Raw genomic sequence first — 21,223 nt, 5'->3', positions numbered from 1 at the left:
CATGACATGATGCTACTACCATGTCTTGCTGTGGGGGTGGTGGGTTCATTGTGTTGGTTTTCCACCACTCCTATAATCCATCATGTAGACTTAAAAGTTACCGTAAGTCTTGGTCTACTCTGTCCAGATGACTTTTTTACCTTTGGTGGGTCCCATAACTTATTGCAAACCTCAAACAACATTTCTTGTAGCTATTTGGTTGTTTATGGAGTAATCAATTAACAGTTGCCATGTGGACAAATTCTCCCACCTGATAATTGGATGATTAATTGAAGAAGTTTGAATGAGAATCCTATTGTGCTCCTGTAGCTCCCTAATGTTCCTTTTTGAGTATGCAAAAAGGAACATTAGGGAATGGTAAGTAGATTAAACTTACCATTAATAACTGTACAATTTCCCACAAAGCCTCTGAACTTCTAGTATTCACATGAGGTAATCATCAAAGAGGGTGAATAATTTATTTTGTGATATAGACCTAAAAACTTGTCATAAATTATGAGCTGCAAGCTTTGTGATCTCTCTTAAAGACCTTCTTATGGCATTTCACCACTAAAGAGCATTAAGCCATACTTGTGGGAAATGCTGCCATGGGAGTTAAACTGATTCCCATCTCCACATGCTGTAGCAGGAATATTTCACACGCCCTTTCTGTGGACTGGGATTGATTTTTGGATGACTAAAGCTCAAACCATGAACATTTTTAGTCCCATGAATATTTAAATATATCTCTCTTTAATTTTCTTAAGGTTACAGCCCAGCTTCCCTTGGTGTGAGTAGTTTCATCCCACTGAGAATAAGTGACATTTAAGGTGATTTCTGCAGCACATTGGCTCGGGAGTCTCCAGAACTTGGGTTTTGTGGCCTTCCAATATTCAGACATGTTCTTTTCAAATAGTTTCAAGGTTCCACATTTTAAATTAAAATGTATTTTCACAGGAATCGAAAAAACAAACTGCACCAGCTTAATTATAGTCTGCATGACAAAGCCACAGGAAATCAGCTCCTTACTCATCAACTTCCTAAACCCACATGTTCTGACACTATCAAGGCAGAACAGACTGCTTATATTTAATCACTGGTGATGTAACGTGAGCTCTTTGCAGTGTGGGAAACAAATATGTGCATTACATGTTGCACTAGACCAAAAAGTAGAGTGAAAGAGGACTTGTAATTCAGGAAGTGAGTTTGCTTTAATGAACAAAATGTTATACTCATAACTTTCAGAGCTGAGTGAGTGAGCTGAATTAGAAACCCTCTTTATCTACTGGTCATTCTTCTAGTTTCTGTTTGTAATGTATGAACTATGATCTTGAATAGAAGACAACCCAGGCTGACTCCACCAAGCAAAGCCTTTACTGGACATTCCAGTATAGTATCACACGCTGCAATGAATCTCTTACTCTTAACTCAACGTTGGACATTATGTCTTGGATTTTTTTTTTAACTATAAAACTCAAATTCTTTTCATGGACTCACAATCCTGTGTTGAGTAAGGCTAGGACAGACTGCACGGGATTTGTAAAGTAGACATTTACTTTTGAGTAATATGTACTTCTTACTTATTTAACAAAATCTATACCTAAAACTGATGGGAATTTCAGGCGCTGTACAATAAAGAAGTTTCCCTTTTTGAATTGACTTACTAAATAAATAAACTTTGTCACTGATAACTTTGAGATGAACCTGTATAACTTTGATGTTTGATGTTTTGAATCTTTTCTCTTAAACTGCACTTTGAGTTCTGAATAGGAAACATAATTGTATTGTTTCTCATATTTGGCTGCAGTATAGTTCATTTTAGATTAAAGACTTTAAGTTGTCACAGCTGTTGTTTTAGTATTGTAGTAGGAAGAATTCCCAAATGTTTGCATGCTGAATTTGTGTTTTCCCACAAACTCATCGGGTTTAGTCTCTGTTGCTCAGTAGCTTCGATTAAAAGCACTAAAGTAATGTTTTACCATCAGTTGGGAACATAATATTTATTCTGTCTTATTAGGAATTGCAATGATTTATTCTCATATAAGCTCATCCAAATTGGATTTTTGCCTCTTTTGGTGTTTAGAAAGTTGCAGAATGAGACAGAGAAAGGAAACATGCTTTTTATCTTCTCTTACTGCTAGTTTCAATTCTCGGATCCTCTGAGACGTGCACTCATGGCCATGGGGTGTAGGTGGGAAGGATGGTGTGTCTCAGCAGGTGAAAATTACTTCTTCTTTGTGTAAAAAAAAATGCCATCCAAGTGCAGTCAGTCACTTGTTTGGTGGGAAACCCCCAACTATTGTCTTTTCAATGTCTATTTCACTTTCCTTCCCATCAAAGCAAACTGGCTTCATGTATCCATTTACCCATCTACATCTTAACTGTAGTTTCATCTTTCAACCTCCTTAGGGTTACAATGAAATTTTAGAACAAGGCTATTTATGAACATGGGACATTTTCAGCAACAAGGCAATCCAAAGTGTTTTTCATGATTAAAACAAAAATAAAAACGCAAATGAGACAAAACAACATTGCAGTGGCAAAGTAAAAGAAAACCATTACGGGTAGAAATGCCCTCTACAGTCTGTGACGTTACTGTTGTTATTAATCAAAGGCAACTTTCAAATTCTATTCTCTGAATCACAGGGAGCCAGTGTACAGACTTTAGAACTGGCATTATGTTGCTCTACTTTCCTAGTTTTAGTGAGAACACAAGTAGCAGCGCTCTGGATCTGCTGCCACTGTCTGACCTTTGTGATCCCCACTGTTGCAGGGATCAATTTGACTGAAGATAAACTTACGGATGAGTTTCTCTAGATCTTGCTGGGATATTAGTCGTTTAATAATTGAAATGTTAAATTTGGTGACAGAAGGCAGACTTTGTAATTGTCTTTATGTGTCTCTGAAAGTTCAGGTCTTTGTCCATCACTATACACAGTTTATTTCTGTTCAGCTGAAGAAAGCTATTGCATGTCCACTCATGGGTTTGTTCTATGCATCTGCTCAGAATTTTAATGTGTTCATATTCACCTGGTGACATTGTAGTCTAGCACTGTGTACCATCTGCATGGTAACTTATCTTATTAGTTACCATAAGATTAGTTATGGTAACTAATTTGAGCTAGCAGGAGGATGTAGATATTAAATAAATGGAGCCCCAGTCGCTTCAATGCTATATCATGGACTACAGTGTCAAATGCCGTGTTAAATGTCATGCAGAAGCAACACTGTGGTTCTTTCTCGGTCTGTATTTATGTGAATGTCATTAAACACTTTCACAAGGGCAGTCTACGTACTCTGGTGAGCACAGAAACCAGACTAAAAGACATCAAAACTGTTGATCACTGTTAGAAAGCTTTTTAAAACACACATTTTTTAAACACTTTGCTGATGAATGGATGGTTAGAGATTGGCTTGTAATTTTGCAATAGTGCTAAATAGAATACTGAGGTTCATATAAATTTCAATAAGGTTAAGGAATGATACAAACCAACCAAATGACAGTCTAATATCCCAAATATTCAATATAAATGAAAAATGTTACTACCATTTGTATTCAGGCTTCTTTCCACTGATACTTGTAAATAAAATCCAGCAGAACAAATTGGCTTAAAGGATCACCTATTTACTGTTTAATATTCTCACTATTGAACATTTATGTAAGTATACACACAGCTGTCCTGAGTAGACCTCAGAGGTTTGATGAAGTGCAATTCACCCAAGCTGACAAGCTATAATCAGAGAAGAAGCAAGGATTCGTGTAGTAACTTTGGAGGAGCATCAAACATCCAGCTCACAGGGGATTAGTGGACATATGACTACATATCATGTTCTTTGCAAATTTAGCTTTTATTAACCCCCTACTTCACATCACCTAAACACACCATGCCCCCCAAAAAATTAGTGGAGGCAGCATTGTGTGGTGGGAACATTTAATTTATTTAATTAAAAATAGATGGGGATGAGCTTCAGTGGAATCTACCGCTGCTTACAAATGCTCTTTAAATGTGATTTAGTTTCAGCTTTTTGCAAAAGATAATGGAGATAAAGTGTGTAACACTTATAGCTGTAAGTGAAACAAAAGGTTGTTCTGCAGAGTATTTACTCAATTGGAACTGAATACAAACACATGTCATAGCTTCCAGATCACTATTTACAAAAAAATGTTGAAACCCATGCCTAAATACCTTCTGCCCCACAGTTAAGACCTTCTTTCTGTTGTTTGATCACGAAGAATTCCTGTGCCATACATGTCAAACTGTTTTGTTTTCATGATCTGACTTGTATCTTGTTTTTATCGTGTTCATACCACTTTTCCGTTTTTCCCTGAAGTGACTGACTGTAGCCCAGATGAGTTTCTGCATTGTTTATTGGTAAAGAATTCAGTGTAATGGAGCCACATGTGAGCCTCAACTGACTCGTCTAATGTTGAGCTCATTCTATTGTACAAAAACTGCTGAGTGGAGGTTTGTTTTTTCCTGCCTCCGCGGATCGTATTGAGGAACTTGGCGACGGCTACAACCCAGGACACATGCTCTGTCAGAGGAATTGTAATTGGGCAATTGTAACATTGGCAAAAAGTCCTGTCTTGGCTTCTTTCCATGAAATTTGAAGGAATTTCAGAGGTTGGGGTCCTCTACTGTTCTTTGTCTGAATTTCTGTGTGCATGTGTGTGTGGTAGCTGGTTTTTACTCTTTCAGTCAGTGATGTCAGTAACATCTGCCTGAAACTTTTCTCTAATTTCTGTCTTCTGACAATAATCAGGGTATTCCCTTTGTATCTAGTAGTTATATATGTAGGGGAATTTCGTCCTGCTGACGTCTGGATAAAAAGCCACTTCTGAATAAAAAGCAGCTTTGTAACCACACCACTCTCATACATCACACTGCTGTATTAAGGGAACTGCTGTATTAAGGGATTACTTATTGTTCTCCAAGTTGTAAGGAAAACCTAAATCTTGTTCCCTGATGGTAATTGTTTAGTGAAAATACCATGTTTTTTTCAGTTCCTCTCCACCAGATCTGTCAGATGTAGAAATATATTTTTTCTGCTCCATCACTCCTAGTGCTGAAGCCTGGAGAATAGATAGAGGACAAAAAATGAAATAAGCTTGTCCAAAATAGGACAGAGGCCTAGTTTATTCTGGATTTATTGTGAGTGTGTTGAGGCAGACATTATGTGTAGGTCAGAAGGTCTGTGTCCATCTGACTTCTCTTTTTTCTCTCCACTTCCTGCTTTGTGAATCTGACATGCACTTCTTGCTAATGACAATGGCCAACACAGACTTTCTATCATGAGTCTCCTTTGTAGTATTCTAGTACTTTGTAAAACAAACATAATTCGTGATCATAACGTTTAGCTAAAATTTGGAGTCTAGGAGAAAGTAATTAAGTGGACACATAAAACGTGGAAAAACTGCTGATGGGTCACTCAGCATTGTGTATAAAAGTAGTTTCCAGCAATTTTGTGTGAATACAAAGAATTATGACATAAAATGAACTAACTGTTTCTCCCTGAAATAATCTTTCATCTTCCGTTGAGTTTGACTCAGAGACTGTAGAGTTTCACATTTATCTAATTCTGATATTTCCTTGTAATATTAATAAATTCACTGTAATGGAAACATTTGACTAAGTGCCGGAGCAGGTCTTCCTTATAGTGTTTTAAGGTTGACGTGTTTAAGACTGCACTATGTAGAGAAAATCGGACTGCCTGTGCACTTGGCCCCGCCCTGCTCCACTTGAGCAGCAGTGACCATAGAATCCCGTCAGTCACACATCCCCAATGATTTACACTAGACTTACCCTCCGGTTACAACAAGCAAAAAGATGAAGTTACAACACGCTAAGCAAAAGCTAAAAAACAAGAGAAGTTACACTGATTACTTAAATTGTGGTCTAAAAACAAAAGTAGTGACATCTTAATTAAAGAATATAGTGGGTTTACTTTGGGCTCGGGCCTATAATTAAAGTTCAGGCTCGGACACAATACCAATGGAATCAGACCAGGTTGGGTTGGATTTTTTTAGGCCAGATCTAAACTCTAAGGAGAACAACCCCAAAAATACGTACAGCCAGAACTGCAATGTAATGACAAAAATCAAATTGTATTTGTGTGAAAATGACTTAATCAAAGTCCAGGCCTAAATCTAATGTTCACCTCTGACATGTCTCTACAGAATATGTCTCTCTTGTTAGGTAATGTAGCTTATAAGGATGTGAAATAAATGAACAACCCACAGACATAAAGTACTATTCAATTACAGGAGCAAATATTCTCTTTATATGCTTGATTATTCTATCTCATGAGATTTTTCTGTAGTAATTTTCTGAAGAAAGCAGCCCAGTTGAGTGCATCCAGACGGTCTGGATTCCAGACCTTTTGTAATTTTTCCTTCACTTTTGTCTTTTTTTATGTCCAGATCCTCATTCCCTTCACCCTTTCCTTCATCTACCTATGGTTTCATCAGAGCCATTGTACAGTAGGCCATAAGAAAACTGGCATGAATTTAGAGGGTAATTTCTTTTAAATCATTATTTTAAATCGTTATCTTTATCGACAAAATGTAATTCTCAAGATTATAGTTTGATTTAGCAACTAAATGCACTAACCGTCCGGTTGGGGTATTTTTCTTGAGCTTGTGAAGGCAAATGAAAATTATTTGTGCCAACAGCTAAAAATCTATTATCTTTTCAGCTATCAGAGCCTCCCTAATTGCACTGGAAATTTACCAACTCTTATAGCGTCCTCCACAAGAAAATCAATCTTAAATCTGTCCTTTCTGATTCCCATGCTCCTTGTCCCACCTCAGCCTCCCTCTGCGTGCATTGATGACTATGTAACTCTTTGTTAAATCAGTGATTCACTTCTGCTGAGCTTCTCCAGATAATTTTTTTTTTCTTTCTCTGCTTCCTGTTCCACTCATACTTGCATACAGAATGTATTCATGGTTTTCCCCCTGGCTTTCCAGAAGGTCATTAACTCCTATTTGTCTCGATAGTACTTGAAGCCAGCTAGCACCGCAACTGGCTAGACTGGATAGCTCAATACTAATAAAGAGTTGTGCAACCCTCATGCTGATCTGACAACATTCAGTTAGTCGGTGTTAACACCACTCCATTGTTGTCAACAATAATGGAGATTTTCTTTTAACTTGTTTGGTGCTTTGTAATAGCTCAGGTCATTTAGAAATTAAAGCAGGTCAGATCAACAACATTCACCCATTATTCAAAGCTTCGCAAATTAGGACAAGTGGATTGTATTCAAGCAATCACATTCCCCTCCAGTGTAAACAACAATGAAATATCCTCTTCCCTGGAAACTGGGGGGTTGGGTTTCCTTTGTTGTAGGGATGTAGCATCAGAATTATGACCCCTTGACTTCCCTGAGGGAAGGGTCTTGGCGTTAGGGAGGGTGTCAAGGAAAGCAAATTAATGGGTTTTGTGGCACTCCTGAAATGTCAAAGTAAGCATGGCCTTCAAGGAAAAGCAGAAAGGGGGCAAATGTCAACAAGGTTTTTTGGAATAAAAAAAATGCAGTTATAGTTGAAGAAATTGAAAATAATACCTTCATAAGGTAAAGTGGTTAAATAACTCCTTTGCTGTTTAGTTTTATATTGCCACCTAACATCACATTCTATCTGTCATACCAAGCCATTCTTTACTTTAAACATAAGGTGACTGTTTGTTGTAGACTATTGCTGTCTAGAACAAACATTATCTCTGCAGGGATGTGTGGGTGCTGGTGCCTATCTCCAGTGGTCATTTAGCGAGAGGTGGGATACACCCTGGACAGGTTGCAAACAACCATGCACAGATTCAACAGTATGACAGAATTCTGACTATAATTGACTAACAGAAGTTCTGCAGCAATATTTGTCCAACAAATTTAATTAAACAAAACAAGCTAGATGAGCCGATCTAAAAAGTAATTCTCTGCATCTATCATTATGTTTCTTACAGTACATAGGATTGGATTCTTATTCCCAAGTTCCAACTTTAGCAGGAGTAACAATATTTTTACAATAATGCAAAAAGAACACAACCTAAAGCCTGCAAGAAGCTTACTTAACTTGCCAACCTTCTAATAAACAGCTTACGTCTATGCAACTCACAGCCAAATCACTGTTTTTTTCAGAAAACAACCTTTACAAACTTGTGCTCCAAGTGTTTCTTTGAGAGTCTCTTGCAATGTCACAGAGAGCAATTATGCAAGAGCAACTCAAGCAATGTTGTCTTCCATTAATCACTGGGCAAACTTAGTGTATGAATGTCATTTATCAACATCAATTTACTGAATGATGTAATTGAATACAAGTTTTATTGACAACACACCATGGTTTCTAAAGTGTAACTTGCAAAACTGTGTAAATATTCACCTTTAAAACTGCTGTTCTGATATGTCTATTTTTAGGTGGCTTATGAGATTCCATTTCAGTCCTTTTTTTTATTATATCACTTTAATCACGTAAGTTCTTGGCGCTTGTCTTCAGTTCAGTTCTTGGCGCTTGCTAGCTGGCAAAGTGTTGATGTTCCTCTGAATGTATTCTTCTTAGCTGCAAGCTATTCAGATTCTAAAATCTCATCCTAGATAAAGCTCTGAAAGAGAAAGAAAAACAGAAAGTGTGTCAAGAAAATATCCCCAACAAACAAACCACCAACACCTGCATGGACCACTTATACAAAACAGGATGGATCCACATTTTTTACATCAACTTCTGACCCTAAAATCTAAATATCCAGTCTGTTTGGCACAAAAACAACAGCACATTCAAAGTCATGTGAATCCCAATTATTCCTTATGCTGGTTCTCATCCTTGAGAAGCTCCTATGGGAAAGGGTGAGTCACTGTTTACATTCACAAGCAATTGAATAGGTGTACCTAATTAGGTGCCTGGTTAAGGGTTGTATACAGTGGGGAATTTCAAGCTTGAAGTCTATCAGAATGAAATCTGCATTACTAAGGAATGCATAAACATTTTCTTAGAGGATAAATGCTGCATCAGGACATCAAAAAGTAAAATGGCAGGTTTTCTTATATTGGTCAAAAGTACAGTTTGTTAATTTAAAAGTATTCAAAGGAGAGTACCAAGCTCCAGCTTTTTCTGTGTTTTAAGGTTTGAGCAGTCATCCACTTGTCAAAGAAGATCATGTTTTAAATCTGTAACAGAAATGAAAGCCCTAGCATGTCGGCTAATGGCCATTTAATACGACTGTTAAACTACTAACTGTCTGATTGAATTTGTTTCCATCCATCCCTGTTACGGCTTGGCCATTCCTAGAACTCTGTGTTGTGCTGGTTTTTAAATGACCTGGCGTCCATTCACCCCTAAGATTACCCGATTGTGACAAATTCAAAGGAAGTCTTCATAGCATCTTCTGTGTGCTGACCCAGTGGAGTGCACTATTCTGGAAAGGGTCCCGGTCCCTGGGGTATTCAATCAAGTGCAGCAGTGTGACCAAAAGTGGGGAAGCAAAACAGTCAGCACAGGTGGTTTTGTTGAAATGTAGGTAGAAGAGGTTGCCTTGAGATTATTATTTGAAAAAGCCATCAGAAATCTTAATTAAGCCAGAATCTGTGGAGGGAAGTTGATTATACAAACTTTTTGCACGGCATTAAAGAACAAAGAATGTTTGTGAAACCTTATGGGGATGTATTCCTCACAGAGTGAAATGAAAGTTTCTGCAGCCCACTGACTTTGACATTTAAGGTGGGGTTGCCTCATTCCTCCATGTCGTCTTCACTCAGTAACTGACCTGACACCCATTTAACCCCCTTCATGTTGAAGAAATGTCACTGTCCATTCCAGCTACACACAGTCACACACACACAAGATATTTATGCATAAAGCGCCTGGAGACCTTCCCACCTACGCACAGCTGTCTGCCACCTGCTGTTGGAGGAAGACATTTTATGTCACTTAGTTTCCATTTAGCACATCTTTAAGTTTTTGGACTTCCTCTCATAGACAACTTCGTCCTGCGTTGGAGATGTACAGCAACAGATGGATGTACACTCACTATTTATTAATTATGTTTCTGAGTCATTTACTGTATCAGCTTGACACTGAAAAATTTTTCCATCCACTCAGTTTTTTGTAGAGATGTACTGAAGAGAGATTTTGGCTAGCTGGCAAAGTGTTTCAATTGAGATTTTAAAATACTTTAATTTCTTTTTGGGAACTATAAATACCAGCCATGTACCCCCCCCCCCTACTAAACAAGTTAACCCTCATCTAATCTCTCTCCATTGTTAATAGTAAAATCCTCCTGTTTGCTGACTGATGTATGAACAAAAACAATTAGAGCATATTATTTAGTTCCACATTTTATAGCTTACCAACTTTAATTTTTTGCATTGTTCAAAATGTAAGGGTTCCCCACATCACAAAAATATATTTTCTACCAAATCATTTCAAAATAATCAGCGTCTGTGTTCAGCAAAATATTAGAGATTCAAAAGCTGTTCACTGTCAGATATGTTAAGTTGTTAAACTATTCCTTTTTATATTTTCTTTGTGTAGCTTTATATGAGCCTTAAGAAACCTCTCTGTGATCAGTAATTAGGTATTTATGTCATTACAAGAGCCCAAGTCATATTGTGTGTGAGCCTAAGCAAAAAGGGTGTGTTGCACATACAGTATGTGATTAAACACAATTTAACTGTAATTTTTGAAAAAATAAAAACTGTACAGAGATGACATTTTTAATCATCTGTAGTATATTCTACTAATGATTAGCCTGATTAAAGTGGTTAGCATTATTAACTCTTTGTCTGTATGCTGTAAATAGACCTTCAAATGCCAACATTTCTGTTTCCAGCAAGTGTCATGATAGACATGGTATTGTCAAAAGGATGAAACAGAGCAACTTTGCTTTAAAATATCCAGCTTCCTCTTATTTACTGGCTCCCCATAGTTACATTTCTCTTTTAAAAATACTGTATGATTCGTCTTTTGGATTCTTTCTTTTTACAATTTCAGTCACCAATTGATTTTCCTGCTCTTCAGAGTGGCACAGCGATGCAGTCTTCATCAAAAAACACTTATTGAGGTCAATCTTTTAGTCTCTAATGCACAAATATGAAGCATTTTAAAATATTTCTCCACTAAATTCACAGTCCTTGTATCAAGCCAGTCCAGGTTCTTCTGACTTTCACATCTCACCCCTGAGTAATGCATTCCCTGGTTGCTTTCTGTAATCAACAATGAGGCACAATAATTTGTCTTGGAGCTGCTCATATCCTACTCAGCGTTGAATTTGTCTTACGGGTGACCAGAAGATTATATCTTAGTCCATCCTCAGACTCTCTGTTATTGAATAACAAGAGTGCCACAGGAAAAAAAAATACTTAATCTGTAAAATGACCACAACTGTTTTCTTGACCAGTAATGATTTATACCTAAAGACTGATTTGTTTATACTGATTTATTTTTTTTAGGAAGTATAATTTTCAGGCGTGTCCTATTCAGGAGATTTTGTCTTAATAGTCAGAATAATTGAAGAATCAGGATTTGATGATACAGAACCCCAGTTTGATATTTCATTATAACCAGTTCCAAGTATATGCAGTGAAATAACACCACAGTAGTACTGTGACCATTCCCTGCTAACTTACTAATGACATTACAGATGCTATTTTATTTAGCTTAATCTCATGGGCTGATGTTTTCAAGTCTTTATTACTAATAATTATGAGGCTTCTGCTCACAGCTAATGAAAAACTTTTTTTTCCCATTTATTTTAGGCTGGTCGTTGGACCAAAATGCAGAAACTAACATTGAACATGGAGGAGGTTTTATTAACGAACACAGAAAACTTACAGGACTTGAATGAGGAGAACAGAATATGGACCATGTGGAGAGTAACAGGAGGAACTGGTAAAGAACAAAGAAAATAAGTGAGCTTATATACGGGAGAAAAAGTGGAGGATGACTGGTTATCAGGGTATGTGAAACAGCTGAGGAAGGAGCAAACTGAATAAGAGAGATTGAGCGAAAGAGACTAATTAATACAGAGGGAACAGAACTTGACACAAATAGAACAGCAAACCAAGGGAAAAAGACTAAAACTAACATAAGAGAACAAACCGAAATGCACAGAAAAGAAAGCTCAAGTTTAAAGTAAGAAACAATACACAAAGAAATGGATCAAGACCAAATAATTATAATGAACACAGAGAAGTGAAGTAATTACGGCAAACTCTTCCAAACATAAACGACAAGAAGAGGAACAAAAAAAAAACTAAAAAACTAATGAAAACCAAAGCACCCAAAGATCATGACATTGAAACGTATGCTTAATGGAAAGTATGTTTAATACCAGCTTAAAGCTTTTTTTCAGAAGGTAATTATAATCTCACAGATGAGCCTCATTAGAATGCATATTCCAATTTACTGAGATGTACCTGCAAGTCAGGTGCTGGAATTCTATAAATAATACAGATTACACCTGAACAAAAAATAAATAAATAAGACTAAAAAAAGCATTGTGTTTTCAGGGCAGTACATGGTGTAGCAGAACAGCATGCACCAATAATACAAAGGCACTTAGGTCTTGATGGAGCCTGGGGTGGTTTGATTCTCAATCTTCCTGAATGTGTTCTCCTTTTATCTTTTTGCCTATTCCCTGTCTGATTATTGTAAATAAAGGACACTCATGCCACAAAATATTTAAAACTCATCATAGCTTCTTGATGACCAGTTTTTTGTTTTTTTGGGGGGGTGGAGGGAGGGGTTGCGAGTCACACATACAGACTCCCTTCCCCATGACTTCCATTCATGGTAAATTACATCTGTAAAGTAATATTTGTGTGAAGCAACACTAATGTCTTCCTTTATGTGCTGAATTGTTTAATCCTCTGTTAATTTTCTCGGATCATTGTAGCGTAATACAATTAGCTTTTTCTGCTGCAAAAGGTCATGCATTATTCATGTTGGATGCAGTGGTGACATTTCATCTGTGTATCTGATGTATGTCTGTGTATAAGAGAGGAATCACTGGTAAAGAGAAAAACAGAGGGAACACAGTATCAGTGGCAGCAATAGCACTGCTCATAACCTAATCCTGGAAAGAAGCGCAACTGAATACAAGGAGTCGGACCAGAGTATTTTCTATAAGGAAATCCTACACTTTTCAATTCGAATTGAACACTCAAAAAGATAAAACAGATTTTCTTTTAACTCGATTAGTCTCACTTGTTCCCAAAGCTGAATTTATGATGATATGTGTTTTGAGTGGTAGCCTGCTTTTAACATCAGACATAATTCTGGAGAAAATATTGTTTCCTTTTTTGAATCGTCTCAGATGTTTTATTCATCCTCTGGATTCACATCCTTCTTTAATTTAATGTTAAAATGTCTGTACAGAAGATGTGCAGATGGTAGTGCAAATTTACCACTTAGCTTTGTTTTTAATTGTCTAACTGGTTAATGGTTAAGTTGAAAACATCTAGATAGAAACTATAATACAAATATAAAATAAATATTACATTAAATAAATGTTAGATGAATATTTATAAAGGAAACTTAGTTCAGAATATTTATCAAACAAATAAGTCACATTAATTATGCTTTATCGTTACCCAAATTTTTCTTTTAGCATATGCATGTAGGACGTTTCAGTAATTCTTGGTGGTTCTGGTACTTTAGGAGAAAATAGATGCTTTCTTGGTTAAGCGCTTCAGATGTGTGTTTATGAATGCGTTAGTGTTTGCCATATTTTAAAGATGTCATTGTATTAGGCCATTATAGGATCACTCTCCATTTATCTCACCGTCCCATCTGTGCCATCACTCTCCCTCTGGCTTTCCTCATACCTCTGATGTGCCTTTGGGGATTTTAAATGTCCTCTGGGTTCTTTTCTGACCCGGGTCAGTGTTGCCTCATTATGCCTCAGCCTTTGTCTTGTTGGTGTGTATGTTAGTTTGAACGTTTTTCTAGTTTTTTTCCTTTTTTAATAGTATTTTGCACACTAGTTGGTTTCGCTTCACACACATTAGTTCATACAAGCACTGATTTTCCATTCACTTTGACAGACAGCCCAGTGTCAGTGACTAGCTAATGTGCATGTTCTGCTTCTAATAAAAACAGCTATTTTAACAAATCATACTAATTCACATATTTTTGACATGAATCTTTTCCTCATTTTCCTTTCAAAAACTTAACATTACTTGAGCTTTTTCCATTTTATTTTTAGTTCGGTCTTATGAGACAGAACACCACAAAATACATAGTTGTGAAGTGGAAGGAAAGTATGATCTTCAAAATGTTTCAAAAAAGGGCTGAGAACTGTGTCGTGCAGTTGGATCCCTCTCATCAGCTCTGATCAACTTCCTTGTTCCTGCTGAAAACAAAATATGATGTCCCCATAGGTTTTTGGTATATAAATACAGTTATTTTGAGTGCTTCCTGTCATACCTATTCCAAAAGCCACTCTTCCATTGAGTCAAGATTCACGAAGCGTATGACTAATCCTACTCAGATCAACATGTTGTTGCTTGTTGTTGACAGGAGACAACAACATGTTGCCCCGCTGAACTGCTTATTATCCATAATTGACTTCTTTGATTAGTTCTCTCCTGGCCTGGACGTTTATAGACGCCCATGTGCTGGTAGGTTTGCAGTTTAGCCATTCTCTTTCTATTTTTCGAAAGAGTCGACTCCATTTACTAATTAGGAGACTTCTGAATATTTTAGTGAGGGAAGGCATTGTAAGGGGGACTGGTACAAAGGGATGCCACACTTCAGATTTGTGGGTTTTGAAAACTATTTTTCAATTTAATCCATTCTTTGAAATGGAATCAAAGAAAACCTTTGATAACTATACGTCAAGTGTTATTTTTTTAAAATGAGTCTGTAAGTCATCATTGCGTAAGGTAACATGGTGACCATATCTTGTCATGTGCCTCTAATTTCATGTTTTCAGCGTAATTTTCCTCAGTATTTTAAGAAAATTGTAGTATTATGCAACGTTTCATCCTCCGGGCAAAGTGTCTACAACAGGATTGAAATGATAGAGAAACTGGGCCGAGCACTAGGAGAATCAGTGTGTTTGAGGTAGCTATTTAGATGATTTAGCTACGTCTCTTTGCATCATAAATACACATCCCCCATGCACCCTGCCGTGTCTTTGTCCAACTTGCATTGCTGTCTTTTTCTTTCCTTCATTCTATCTTCTGCCTCACCATTCAACCTCATTTTTAGCATGAGTTACACATTTAATCCCTCCCCCAGTAATTATGTCACCACCGCCTTTGTGCTCATCTGTCCCTTCTACTGAGGCTGCCCAGATCTCATAGACCGCTCAGCTAGGTCTTCCTTCCTGTCTTTCCTGTGTTGTTGCCTCCAGCCTTTTGCAATACCCCAACCCCCCTTGTCTGCTGAGACTGCAAAGAGGAAACAAAGAGGAAGAGGACAGTAGGGCCTCTTAAATTAACGGCGTAAACAATAAAAGCAGAGGTGATAATGTCTAAGGCTTCAATGGGACACTGCTCAATCCAACTTGATGTAGCAGTTAGTGGTCTGATCTGCAAGTGTCATCTGACCATAGAAGAAATTTATGAAAATTTCTAATTTTCATAAACAAATTTCTTACTTTTCCTGACTCAAATTAACAGAGGTCTCTATTCATTTTGTTACCTTTTTGTGAGCAAATTCTAAAGTTTATTGTTGGATATTTACATATTTGTGTCAATCTCATGGATGGCTGCATCATTTAGACAATGGAAAAGAGAATAGAACTAGAAAATACAAATGTGTTCTCTTTATAAATACTTTTATCTTTCAAATCTTATCCTGTGTTTATCAGAATTCTCTCCTTTTCCAAAACCTTTGAGATTGTGCAGGATCCTCGTTTGCTCTTTGCTCTGTAAAAGATAAATGGTTGGGTTTTTTGTACTTAATGGAACGATGGAGTACTGGTTGGAAGCTATGAAAACACATTTGTATTTTCCAGTGCTTTTGTGTTTAAGTGCATGTGTTTGACCATGTGCAGTCACTATGTGCATCCTGAATGGGCTCTCCATAATTCAGAAGCTATTATTTTAACTCTGGACTGCAGAGAAGAAAGATGGAGTGACAAGAAAAATATATGTTTTTGTGCGTTTTATAACTCTTTTAGAGGGAATAAGCTGGATTTGGTTAAGTTTTTTTTTTTTTTTCAGAACCCTTGTTAATTACAGTATCCAACAGATTTTGAATTGATTTATATCTCTAAACTTCACAAGACAATGACCCATGACTCACAAACAGGGTTTTTGTCCTATGGTTTATCTTATGCTTTATATTTCTAATCTGGCATATGAATGGCTTTCCTATTCAGTTGCCCTCTGCTCTTTGCACTGTCTGCCTGCAGAAAAATCACAAGCAAAAGCAAGGTAATTTAAACAAGTCAGTCAGATGGTGCCTAATAGAAATAAACATGGGTAATTCACCATTTCACCCATCATTCCTCCTCAAAGTGAGAGCATCAGTTAACCTGCATGTAATAAAACCAGGGACACCTTTGAGCCTCCTCCCTACTTCTTCTCTCTATTCAAATAATCTGATTGTCTGTGACCCAACCCCCTCTCCCTGACAATCATATTATCCACATGAGACCGAAATCTTTTTCTCACTTGCTGTGCTCATTTTGCCCACACTCAGGTTATGCTTTCAAATTTCATCATTCCAAACTGAATCCAGACCCAGACAAATGATGAGACGGGGAGCTTCTGTTTTGTTTCTCTCTCACCTTGGTAGACTGTGACATCCACCTGTCTGTCTGAGAATAGTACTTCATTCACTTCCTAATTGCTTAAAAAAGGGACACAACTGAAGCTAATTTGTATAGTTTTTTATGGGATTCTTTATGGTGCATGGAAACTGTTAAAATCTTCTAAACCATTTATTCTCTAAGTTACTAAAGAATCAACTAAAATGCCATTAGCAACACTAAAAGTTGATCAGAAAATTCATCCCCACTTTTGCTGTTATTACTATATTAAGGATATAGCCATAGGACAGCTACCTGATGCCCTATTTACAGTACATTTTCAAAAGCGTTTTCCGTTGTGAATCCCAAAAAAATGTGTTTGCATAGACGTGGAAAGAGAACGCTCCATGTGAAGATGAAAATGAAATGATCTGGTGCCTAAAGGAGGTGATCAACTGTAAAGGACGGGATAAAACTTTGTGAGCTTATTAGCCTGGCCATTGCCTTCATGCAACTCTGCTTGAAAAAATTCTTGCTTCCAGCACAGTATGGGCCTTCTCCCCTTAACTCTGATTCTGTTTCTCTGAGTCTTTCCGATGAATTTTCTACCAGACCAATCAGCAAACAGATGGTGAAGTTGTGAACAAAGACGTTGACTTTCTGCTTTCTTTTAGCATTGTAGTCCGCCTGTAGTTTTAGCAATGGCAGCAGAGGAAGTGAACAAAGTCATTCAGTCCATACTGGCCACACTTCCAAATATTGGATTAGAATAACAGCAGTCTCATTCCACTTGGTACTTCTCTCTTCACAAGTGTAAGCAGTTAGGTAAAACTTCAACTGAGTCCACACCTCCAGGAAGTAATTGTTTCTCAATAGCCGAGAGCCCAGTCTCTCTGTACGAAGCAAATAGCGTAGGATAAGGGGCTCGTTTTTACCAGGCTATGAGTTTACTAATCCAAGAGTGGGTTTTTGTAACAATTTGCTTGTACAGAGGTACCCATGTGATCTGATGCATGTAATCCATGGATCTTCGCTAGCGACATAAATATTGCACAATGAACATAATTTTAACACTAAAACAAATCTGAAGAGATACAGAAGCACAGACAGAACACTGAGGTCCGCCATTGTTGTTGTGTTGTGTTTGGGTGAAAACCAGGCCTGCGTGCACAAGCCCAAGATGACGTTTCCAAAACGTGTTTAGTGTTCATTTATTTAGACATGATTTGCATTGTGTTTCTAAAATCTTTCACTCTGGAGCCTGTTATCATAGCTTTGCTTTATTGTCCAGTAAAAATTATGTTGTCATGTAAAAATAAGACTAAAAACACAACATGCGCATATGTTTTACTGTCCTAGCGTTGTATAAACAGGGCATCTCGTAAATACAGAATTTCATAATATTGCATCCATTTGCTCTATTCAGCTTCATCTCAAGCTAATACACTAATTTCCTTGCTGTTTAGGGTTTAGCATTTAGAGGGCATTTCTGTGTGGCTTATGGGGGTTTACCTGCCACTTTGTAGAATCTGAAATAATCCAGCAGACTCTTTTATTCATGCATTCTAATCACACCACTTGGGATGCAGGAGACATGACATCACAGACAAAGAGCAGATGGCTCAGCATCACAAAGATTTCAGACAAGCTAAAAAGGAAGGGGAAGCGTTAAAAAAATAATACAAGAGCCTGAGCCTGAAGAAGCCCATCTGCTCACAGATGGATGGTGAATTCATTTGAGGTTGTTACAGTCTTGTTGCTATTTTCGTCGTTACACTGTTTCGCAGAAGGTGGGATGGGGGTTAATGGTGACATGAGGAGAGAAGTGAAAGTAAAGGGGGCTTCTGTTTTCCAGCTGGAGACAGGCAAGCAGAATGCTTTGTTGCCAGCACTGCCACTGACATAATCACAATTTATTGCTTTCATGTGGTTTATTGTTAAATGATAGTCACTCTGCAGAGAGAGTGTTTCATTTGAAGCCCTAGAGCACTGGTTCAAATAAACAGTGTAAACCTTTTCTCTTTTTTTTTTTTTTGGAGGCTGTTAAGTGGCACAGTGCCATTTTTTAAAGTGTGATCTTGAACTGGATACACCTCTGCCCTTCTCAAAGCTAAATTAATTTTTTTAAGTAATCGGGTGAAGTTTTGTTTGTATTTTAGTCAGCGGATGTTTTGCTGTTCTATACAAACAAGCAAATTTACCATTTTAAATTCTAAAGAATAATTAACGACTGAAATGTTTTGCTAAACTTCTTTTTTGATGCCTAAAACATTGTAAGCTTCAAATCAGACATAAATACTCTAACTATAGAAATATCTTTGCACATATTTGGGACTTTGTGAGCAATAAATACATATGATGGGCTGTATAATGTTGTTACATCATGACATTCCATACATAAAATATGATTTCTCTGGGGAAAATTGATCAGATAAACACATGAAAGGTTCCCTGAATTGCATAATGACTCTCTCTGTTTACTTTTGATTGTAAAGCAAACAATCTCCTCCCCCTTTTGTCCCCTTTAGTCCCTCATATTCCTGGGCTGCGTGGCAGCGGCAGGACTCGGCCTTAACCTCCTGTGTTTGGCCGTCTACCTGAGCTTTCTGTGCTGCTGTCGCAAAGATGAAGAAGAGGAGACCAAGAAGCCCAATTCCTGCTGCGTCACCTGGTCAGCTGTGGCTGCAGGTCTTATCACATGGTGAGAAAATCAGAGTGTGTTTGCATTTCTTGATTTAGTTTATTTGCTTTATTCGAATGCTTAATTTTCTGTTTTTAATTGTGCAAGAACTCAAAATTTAGGCCTACAATAAGGCAGTCAGCATCTTTTTTTTCTTTTGATGAATTCAGTCTTTGATCTGCTTCTGCAAGTTCTCTTTGATCTGTAAGAAATGGTGAGATAAAATTTCTCTGATAACCCTTACTCTTTGAACATTTTCATAGGACTTGGTTTTAACTTTTTAAAGTTTTGTCTATTCACACAGAGTACACAAAAGAATGGAAGAATGTGTTTGTGTTTCATGGCATTTATAGATTAACAGACTCCAGTATTAGGGCTAAAGTATGGCCCCATTCATCTTTTATCAAACCTAGTGATTCGTTGGCATGAAACATATCCCACAGACCTGCTGACCATTTATTTTAATAAAAGTTGTAGAAGAAACTGATGTATTGTTTGTAGTGTGGGGATGTGGACATTTGTGCTTTCCATCCAGCAAAACAATAATCTTCACCTATTTTCTAAATTATATGGAATAAATAGTGCAGACTACAACTAAAATATGTCTAGAAAAATGCTTTGAATTTTTTTAAAAGATCTTGTGTAGAGCATAACACAATAAGAATAACACACATTTCATATGCAAACATAAAGACAACAATAAACTATACTTTCTTTGTTATGAATGGATGGACACTGTTAATGGCTTCTTTTTAGTCTCTATAAGCTGCCAGTGAAATATTTCAATAAGTTCAATGCATCTATCCTGTAGAAACCAGGGCTAATCTTGTCTGAAAAAGTATGAGATTTAAACTACTTTAAAGATCTGGATAGGTATGAAAAATGAAAATAGTTCAGAATAATATTTATTCTTCTGAATACCACAATTTCCCAACTATAAGCTGCTATCCTTTCACACGGTTTGAACACTGTGATGCGGGTTTCGAAATGCTGGATTTCCATGTGTTGAAGAGGATAGTACAAGCGAGACAGCGGTGTTATTGTGAGCGACGACGGAAGAGAAACCGAGGAAGTGTGTGTGTGAGGCCAGGGATGCCTACGGGATATTTTCAGAGGATACGAACAAAAACCATCACCGCACCTGACCCACACAAACACAACCACATCCCCAACGTGCATCATCGGCATGGCACACTAAACCAGCACAATACACCTGACCCCTTACAAATCCATTCTACATGCGCACTATACACATTACACTATACACACTTAGAAACAGCAACATTACACCACTCACCTGACGGTCACTTTCTGACCTACACAAATAGGTCACCTAAGAACATCTGCCCCGCATAAGGTCTAATGTACATAATGCAATACAGGTACACGCGCATGTATACAGACCCATTCAATAAATTAGAATGTTATTAAAAAACCCATTAATTTTAGGAACTTTGTCACTGAGTGAAACACATTATACTGATTAATTACGCGGAGATGGATGTTTGAAAGCCTTTATGTTAATTATGAAGATTTTCCACTTAAAAGGAAAAATGACATTTAAAATAAAAAATGTGGGCATAATGAAAAGTGTGTGATTTCAGCAAATTGAGCTTTGCTGAAATCTAGAGCTAATAGCTTAGCTGGACTTTCCCCACCAAGTTCAAGGAAATCAGGATGGCCAACATCATTGGCGTGATGTTGAGTAGGCCACTGGATCCAACTTCAGATTTTTGTTCTTATATTTGGAGCATAGATTAGTGTTTAGGTTTCTCTTAAACATGGACTGTAATGCTGATGATAAAGTTTAAGAAACACGTGGACTGATTCAGCACCAGCATCAGTAGACCGGCTGTGTTGGTAAGATGGGAGT

General features: G+C 37.3%; 1 protein-coding gene across 2 annotated transcripts in view; it reads left to right on the top strand.

Moving 5' to 3' along the window:
- Positions 1 to 21,223, top strand: part of ttyh2 (tweety family member 2) — a 61,879-nt gene that overhangs the window by 588 nt on the left and 40,068 nt on the right. For both annotated transcript variants that reach the window (XM_028030123.1, XM_028030122.1), the window contains exon 2: positions 19,199 to 19,371. In XM_028030123.1, the coding sequence (XP_027885924.1) occupies positions 19,199 to 19,371 (173 nt within the window). The remainder of the gene's footprint in view (positions 1 to 19,198; positions 19,372 to 21,223) is intronic.

Source organism: Xiphophorus couchianus, chromosome 10, assembly GCF_001444195.1.
Source record: "Xiphophorus couchianus chromosome 10, X_couchianus-1.0, whole genome shotgun sequence".
Taxonomy (NCBI): Eukaryota; Metazoa; Chordata; class Actinopteri; order Cyprinodontiformes; family Poeciliidae; genus Xiphophorus; species Xiphophorus couchianus.
The sequence above is the reverse complement of the archived record's forward strand: the minus strand, read 5'-3'. Positions and strand labels throughout refer to the sequence as shown.